The sequence below is a fragment of the Erinaceus europaeus genome, chromosome 17 (genome assembly GCF_950295315.1).
Source record: "Erinaceus europaeus chromosome 17, mEriEur2.1, whole genome shotgun sequence".
NCBI classification, from domain to species: domain Eukaryota; kingdom Metazoa; phylum Chordata; class Mammalia; order Eulipotyphla; family Erinaceidae; genus Erinaceus; species Erinaceus europaeus.
The window spans coordinates 5,944,095-5,953,218 of record NC_080178.1 but is presented as its reverse complement, the minus strand read 5'-3'; the positions used below and the strand labels follow the sequence as shown (position 1 = coordinate 5,953,218).

The 9,124-nt window shown below is 35.9% G+C and overlaps 1 protein-coding gene across 1 annotated transcript; it reads right to left on the bottom strand.

Moving 5' to 3' along the window:
* Window positions 1–7,626: 7,626 nt before the first annotated feature.
* Window positions 7,627–8,565, bottom strand: LOC103110264 (olfactory receptor 5AS1). Its single transcript, XM_007519440.1, has one exon. The coding sequence runs from the start codon at window positions 8,563–8,565 to the stop codon at window positions 7,627–7,629; it is 939 nt and encodes a 312-aa protein (XP_007519502.1).
* Between the last annotated feature and the right edge of the window lie 559 nt (window positions 8,566–9,124).

The following is a 9,124-nucleotide window of genomic DNA, read 5'->3' as shown; positions in this document are numbered from 1 at the left end:
TAAGCAAAAAAAAAAAAAAAAACCACCCAGTGAAGAAGAACAAGTTGTTAATGGAATTATCACTGAGTGGAAGCTTTTTTATGCTTGGATGCTTTTCTTTGGGGGCCAGAAACCATCTTGTTGAGTGACTGTGAACCTCCCATGTCCACAGGTTGGCTCATTAGTATCCTTCCAGGTCTCCTCTGAGAGAATTAGTCTCAGAGCTGCAGGTCTGTTCAGTCAACGTTTAGTGGATGCCTCTGCCTTCACATTGATATCATATACTTCCTTCCATAAATGGAATAATTCTCAATTATTGAATATTCCCACAGAACAAATATTCTCAGATACAGACACAATTCAGTGGGAAAATATAGCTGTGGCAAGGAAGGACATGTACTCAACTCACATGTTACTGAGACCAGTATTTGAGTTGTCTGATGATGGAATAGACAACTCTTTCTTCCAAAGCAGAGGACATTCATATGTGCTCTATCTCATTCATTATGAAATTGATATATCAATGTAAGAAATCATTTGCAAAAGCTCCAGTAATCATTTACATTACGTGTGTATGGGGATTTTTACACACATAATTGTATGATATCGTCCACTTACTACACATAAGTGAAGGTTTTTCTTCTTTATTTATTTCAATAGATACTGTAGAATTGGGTATTATTTCTTGTTATTCCCCTCCAGTTCCAATTTTATAGAAAGAATGATAGGCAAAGAAAATACAGGGTAGAGAATTTAAATACTTTTCACATCAATGTATTAGTTTTCAAAATAACTGGACATGTCTAGTGTTGTTTATACAAATGGTGTGTTATCTGTTTATTTGGAAGACAGTGGCAGATTATTTACAGTTCTCTGAATTCATGAGTATACTTTAGGTATGTGATAAGAGAAACAAATGATTTTCAGCTCTCTGAATTTCTGAGTATTACACCTTAATTAGGTGATCAGAAAACCAAAGTACAATAAATACTTACTTGATTTTTTAAAAAGAATTATAATATTTTATCATCCAAGTTCCCAGTAGCAGTGACTGAATGAGTAGAAAAATATCCAGTCTGATTATTACCACCCCTAAGGTATTAGTATATAGAGAAAACTAGAAATCATTCTAGTTTGGGTGACTGGAGTTAATCTTTCCTTTTTTTCTTTTTATTTATAAAATGGAAATATTGACAAGACTATAGGATAAGAGAGGTACATTTCCATGCAGTTCCCATCCCCAGAACTCTGTATCCAATCTCCTCTCATGAAAGCTTTCCTGTTATTTAACCCTCTGGGAGTATGTACCCAGGATCATTATGGGGTGCAGAAAGTGGAAGGTCTGGCTTCTGTAATTACTTCCCCACTGAACATGGGTGTTGGCAGGTCGATCCATACTCCTAGCGTGTCTCCCTCTTTCCCTGGTGGGGCAGGGCTCTGGGGAGGCAGGGCTCAGGACACATGGTGGGGTTGTATGCACAGGCATCATGGTAGCATCTGAAACCTGCTGGCTGAATATGACACCATCTCCCCAGATTATAATCTGGGCCCACCTGTTTATCAGCTGTCAGGCTCAGGCAAAAACTAGTAAAGTCATGGGCCCCTTGGAATATACCTAAAATAGACCTACTAGCTTTTTCCAAAACAGAGAGCCCCAAATCTTCATCTGCAATATTTAGGTTCACGATTAATCATCAATTTGTTCTCCTCTATATCTTAACTCTTTTTCAGCCACCAGGTTCCAAATTACTTCATATTTGTGATACTTTGCTAATATATAAATAATCATTTCATATCAATCCAAGTATTGTAAAAAATTATGTAAGTATTGCAAAACTATGAACAGCTTTAAAATTATTTTTTAAATTTATTTATTCCCTTTTGTTGCCCTTGTTGTTTTATTTTTGTAGTTATTATTGTTGTTGCTTATTGATGTCATTGTTGATGTATAAGACAGAGAGAAGTGGAGAGAGAAGGGGAAGACAGAGGGAGAGAGAAAGATAGATACCTGCATACCTGCTTACAAATGCTGGGATTCCCACATAGTAAATGTTACATATTTTTCCCTTTTGTTACCCTTGTTGTTTATTGTTGCTGTTATTATTTTTCTTATTGCTATTGTTGGATAGGGCAGAGAGAAATCGAGGTAGAATGGGAAGACAGAGAGGGGTAGAGAAAGACACCTGCAGACCTGCTTTACCACCTGTGAAACAACTCCCCTGCAGGTGGGGAGCCGGGGGCTGGAACCGGATTCTGACACTAGCCCTTGATTTATACCATGTGCACCTAACCTGCTGTGCTAATGGCCAGCCTTCTACACATTGTCTTTTATTGAACTTCCCAAATCACTTTGATGCTTCTCTTAACTGTGTTCAAGGCTCTCTTAACTGCTTCTCTTAACTGTGTTCAAGGCTCTCTTAACTGCTTCTCTTAACTGTGTTCAAGGCTCTCTTAACTGTTTCTCTTAACTGTGTTCAAGACTTAACTGTTTCTCTTAACTGTTTCAAGAATTCTCTTAACTGTTTCTTTTAAATATTTCTTTTAACTGTTTCAAGACTCTCTTCACTGTTTCCTTCAACTGTTTCACAGCTTCTCTTAACTATTTCTCTTAATCATTTCAAGACTTCTCTTTACTGTGCGGGATGCTACGAATTTTTAGAGGACACATTTGATTATGATTTGTTTCAATCCATCCAAGTTTGTTTGTTTCCAGATATCATGTTTTTCAATAAAATATGACAAATATTGTAATTCCCATCACATTTCTGGAGCTAGCATTCAATAGACCTATCTACACTTCTGAATATTTTATTGATTGCTTTTTGTATTTCCTGAATTTTGTCTTTCTTCTTGTATATCCATTGGAACAGTTAATCTCTGAATTCTTTGTTTTTAAAGATGCCAGGATTTTAAAACTGGCTTGGTAAAGCTCAAAGCAGGAACTTGCATGGATAACTACTATTATTGTAATTATTATTTCTGTGACTTATGCTAGAATAATAGACCCAATACTTTTCACAAACACTGCTGAACATGGGATGTATATGTGGTATCAGATAATTTTTGTTTCACTTAAGACATGAAGCAAAAAAGATTATTTTTGTAGACCATAAAATTTATTATTTTCTGAAGTAGGGAAAATATTGCAGCATAGTAGAATTCTAGGCTTTGTACAGAATAACTAAAATTTGTATCACAAATGGAAATGGAGCAAAATCATCCTTAATTTGAATTATGGTAGTGTATCAGTTATAGAGAGTGACATTTATTCCTTACCAATTTTAAGTAATATATTTACAGTTAAGAGAAAGTATGAGTTCTCAATCAATATCCAGTCATATGTTTGAAGGAAGTATTTCTTATGTAATTCTGAGAAAAATGTTTATATATTTCTTTCTTTATGAATATGTAATACTTATTTTATGTATGACCTATGAAAATTTTATCAGCTATAATTAAATATACTGATTTTTTCAGCACCTACAAGAAACCATTTATACCAACCTCTTAATGATTAGCATAAGAATAATGCAGTCACATACCTGCTATGAAGAATTTAGTGCTGACAGGAATTAAAGGCCTGTCTTAAAATGCAGATATTACTAAAAATAAAGATTTTAGTATATTAAATTTGGATATTGAATTCCTTTCTTAACCAAAATGTAGTATAGTTTCTCATATAATATCTTTTTTTTCTCTCATGCTAAGTAGAAACAGAAAATAATACCACAATAAACATGCATATATTAATTTCTTTTCTTATAATGCATATTTACTTTGTGACCTGTTTTAGGTAGCATGTACATTTATGTGTTTGTTGTATTAAAACTATGTTTCAATTTTCTATGTTTTCATGTAGTATGTAATTATATCCTAATAATGAATCAAAATTAGAATAATAATACAGAATAAGTTAAGTAAATTCACATATAAGATGTTCTTTTTATTTACTCATCTATTTTAATTTTATTTATTTATTATTGGATAGAGACAGAGAGAAATTGAGAGGGAAGGAGGAGAGAGAGAGGGAGAGAGACAGAGAGACACCTGCAGCCCTGCTTCACCACTCGTGAAGCTTTCCCCCTGCAGGTGGGGTTTTACATTTTTTTAATTTTTTATTATCTTTATTTATTTATTGGATAGAGACAGCCAGAAACCATAAGGGAGAGGGGATAGAGAAAGAGAGAGACAGACAGATACCTACAGCACTGTTTCACCACTTGCAAAGCTTTCCCCCTGCAGGTAAGGACTGGGGGCTTGAACCTGGGTCCTTGTGCATTGTGACATGTGTACTCAACCAGGTGTGCCACTGCCCGGCCCCATGAGATGTTCTTACCAATTTTTTTATTCTGAGAAGTTCAAACCCTGGTCTTACATATATGTACTTCATTTACCATGTACACAAATAAGTAGTCTTTTTTTAAAAAATTTTTATTTAAGAAAGGATTAATGAATAAAAACATAAGGTAGGAGGGGTACAACTCCACACAATTCCCACCACCCAATCTCCATAACCCACCCCCTCCCCTGATAGCTTTCCCATTCTCTAGCCCTCTGGGAGCATGGACCCAGGGTCATTGAGGGTTGCAGAAGGTGGTAGGTCTGGCTTCTGTAATTGCTTCCCCGCTGAACATGGGCGTTGACTGGTCGGTCCATACTCCCAGTCTGCCTCTCTCTTTCCCTAGTAAGGTGTGTCTCTGGGGAAGCAGAGCTCCAGGACACATTGGTGGGGTCTTCAATCCAGGGAAGCCTGGCCAGCATCCTGGTGGCATCTGGAACCTGGTGATTGAAAAGAGAGTTAACATACAAAGCCAAACAATTTGTTGAGCAATCATGGATCCCAAGCTTGGAATAGTGGAGAGGAAGTGTTAGGGAGGTACTCACTGCAAACTCTAATGTACTTCTGCTTTCAGGTATATATTTTGCAGTAGTTTATGGATACGTGTGAACATAAGCTCTCTCTCACAGAAACTGGTGTATATCTAGGTTATGGGACTTTGTTAGAAAGTGAACTACCTGAGATAAGATTAGAGTGTACTATAAAAGGAAAGGTCTCACCCAAGTAATGAAGCCGAAGGGTTGTCATTCCACACGTGAAGTCTCTGGACACAGTCTGAGGTGAAGCATGTTGAGGTGGCAATCATTGTGTTGGTTAGATTGTGATCGGCAGATGCAATATTATTTGGTTTGGATTGGGAGATGCATACGGGAAAGTGGGCCCTGTCCAAGGGTTCCAGGACTGGGGGAAGTAGGGGCTCTATAGTGGAGATGTGAGGTTACTGCTGTCTTAGGGTTCAAAAAGACAATCGATAGTTAATGTTATCATCACATTATTTGTTAATTGGGTTAACTTTGAAAAGTCCTTTTGTTATGGTTTGCTGTACAGTATCCAGTATCTTGTATATAGCTGTGCTATTGGATGCTTCTAATCTACTTGGTCTAGGCTTTTGAGAGAGTCCACATATCAAATACACAGCCTATATATTAAAAAGATTCAGTTTGTGTTTTGAGAAACTTTGAGACATACAACTGATTTTCCCCCTCATATTAATTACTGATTTATATGTCTACATTTTGCTAGGAGTGTACATAAACACCATTCCCACCACCAAAAGACTGTGACCCATCCCTCCCACCCACTCCCACCCCCCACTGGCCCAGGAAGATGCATGTCTACCCCTCACCACAGGGTTTTTACTTTGGTGCCCTACTTACAATTTGATCAGGTCAGTAGTCTTAATCAAGTTCAGGGAAATACATATGCCTCCAGTGGGACATTTTGCAATGCCTGTATACAATTGATCTGATAAATAATTAGAATACCAGATCTCATAAAACCAAGGGTGAAGATATTCTAAAATGTACCTGTTGACCTCTACTCCTTAGCCCATAGTAAGAAAGTATTAGTTCAAAGCACCAAAATTTGCTTTTAGATAAACTTTTTCACAATTTTGTGGTTTACAAAAACATTACATTTTGCTTGTCTTAGGCTAATTTATTTTGGAAAATGAAATATAAGTCTATTTAACAGGCCCTTATCAAGGAATCTAATGTGTTTATTCATGTAACATCACATCAATTAACATGATGGATGGATGGGTAGAGAAATGTCAGCTCAATCTATCGTAACCTCATAGTATATTTAAGATACTAGACTGATATTCATAGAATAATTTTAAATAAGCCATAGATTTCACAAACTGATCAAAATGAGAAAATGACATTTTGCCCTATACTCTGGGAAAGTCTTCATAGTTGGATATATTTGAAGGAAAATTACATTGGAACTTTTGGGAAGTTTCTCAGAATACTTGAAATGTTTCACAGATATTTTATGAAAGCTTGACTTGTAGGAATTCAAAAGATGATTGCTTCAAAATAAAGTATCAATGCAATTGTAGTGGGGGGAAAAAGCAATTATAAAGTATATGTTACATAGCTGCATTCAGAGTTTTAGCTTTAAAGCCTTCTAGTTCACCTAATTCTTGAAGTAAACATGCATTTGTAGCTTTGCATTTAATCCTCCAAACAATGCCTTTTAGTGGGAAATACCTTGTTGTCTTCCGTCACAGATTTACATTCAGCATAAAGTTGTCCAGTCACCTGTATTTTCACAATGATTACCAACAACCCAGTAGTACCTGTTCATAAGCATACGATGCGTTCCATTAAATTTGCCAAACTGATAAAAAAGGAGAACAAAAGGAGAGATTGAAGGATCAAAGCACCCACAGAATGTTTTGAAAATTTAGTCATCACAGTCGTTCCAAAAGAAAGAAGTGTTTATACTGTAGTCAAGCTTATCAGTTTTTAGAGTAAAATTATCACAGATATTGTTCATCTCACTTTGAAGATAGAATCTCAAGCAAGACTATGCCAGTAACGTATGCACAAATAATTTGAGAGATATACAGTTTAAAAACCTGATGATCTTCACAGAGTTGTATCGTCTTGTATATACCTACTATGAATGGAAAAATAGAGGCGACCTTAGAGTGGGATTCTAGACTAAAAAGAAGCAATGCGTTACACCTTCACTAAATTCAAATATCAAAGAGATTATTCCTATGTGCTTTCTATATGATTTCCTGGAAACCATTCACTATCATGAGCAATATCAAGTTTTCTTGATGGTATATGTTTTGTAAGTGAATAATCTAGACTTATTAATCCAAAAACAGAAATCTATGTACCACTCATCCATCTGTGCACTTCATCTCCATTCAATCATTCATCCATTAAATTAAATTCTAATTAGTGTAAAAGTAATAAAATTGCTGGAAATATATATATATATGTATACACACACACATATATATGCATTCTATACTCCCAAGGAGAATATAACCATGACAAAGACACAACATAATAAATAATGAATCAATTTACAAAGGAAAATTGGAGAGCAACTATTATTGTTATTTTATTTTAGAGACTTATTACAGAGTATATGATTTCAGATGAACTATTTCTGTAAGGAAGGATGAGTAACTTTTAAACTAATGATCATGGGAAAGCCATCTTTATTTCATTTATTGATGAATGTAAAAAAAATAGTTGACACAAAGCATATTCATGGCATAACTTTAATAACATTGGCAAGAAAAAGCTATACCTTTAAGAATTTGAAACTATTTGAATTATTACTCATTTAAAACTAAAGTTTCTTTCAAACAGCTTTTTGAGGGCATTTTTCACATCTTTATTCCTGAAGCTATATATTATTGGGTTAAACATGGGAAAGACAACAGTATAAAACACTGCAACGACCTTATCAGTATCTAGGGAGTAGCTAGTAGCAGGACGTAAGTACATGAACAGGAGTGTACCATAGAACAGAGCAACAGCTACCAGGTGAGACGCACAGGTAGAGAAGGTTTTGCTTCTGCCTCCTGAGGACTTGATGCTCAAAACAGTGATGAGAATACAGAAGTAAGAGATGAATATGATCACAAAAGTGCTGGTCTGAATGAAGCCGCACAAGGCGAAGAGCAGAAGTTCATTGATATGGGTATCGGCACATGATAAAGCCAAGAGAGGAGGGATATCACAGAAGAAGTGGTTGACGATGTTGGAGCCGCAAAAGGGCAGTCTGAAAGTGAGACAGACGTGCACCATGGAAGTCATACTCCCACTCAAGTACGCCAACACAATGAAGCAGACGCAGGCTCTCTTAGACATAAGTGTAGAGTAGAGGAGCGGGTTGCAGATGGCCACATAGCGGTCATACGCCATTGCTGCCAGGATGAGGCACTCAGCATCAGCAAAGCAAGCAAAGAAAAACATTTGCAGTGCACAGCCATACAGAGAGATACTTTTCCTGGACGCTAAGAAATTCACCAGCATTTTAGGAGCGATTGCTGTAGAATAACTGAGGTCTAAAAAAGACAAGTTACTGAGAAAATAATACATGGGAGTCTGGAGGCTCAAATTGCTGTTAACAAGAATGATTAGACCCATATTTCCCACGATAGTCAATATATACACTATGAGAAATACCAGGAACAGGAGGACTCTGTAAGGTAGGTAATCTGCAAAGCCAACAAAGAGAAACTCTGTAGGCACTGTATAGTTACTCTCAAACATCTTGATTTTCTGGCCCCTTTCGTTCAAAATAAATGGTATCAGATAACTTGAGTTGACCTGAGTGATTGACGGACTGAGGACATCTTTAGTCTCCCTTCTAAGGAAAAAAACAGAAGGATGAGATCACAGTTAAGGAATTTTTCTGTGACAAGTTTGTTTTGTTTTCATTTGTGTCAATGATGAATTAAAAAGCAATGTTGATATCAGAAGTTTGTATTCAAATTGTGTTTTCAGAAGTTGTGATTCATTAAAAGATGTGAGCTTTAAAGTAAAGTGGTGGATATTTTTTATCTGAAAAGAAAAAGCTACCATTATTTAATAAGTCTTGGTTATAATTATGAGAATTGTCAAAATTCTTAAAGGAAAAAAAAAAATCTCTAGATTCCCAATGCTAAAACTGGACTTTCTTGGAAAGGAACACAGTAATGAGAAAGTCTCTAAGGAATAGCAAATGGTCCAGAGTAAACTTGATATTTCTACAAATTAATCTGATATTGAGAAAGAGTTTAGCATAATAGTTAAGAGCACAGTAGGTATACACGAGATAGCTGGGCTCAAA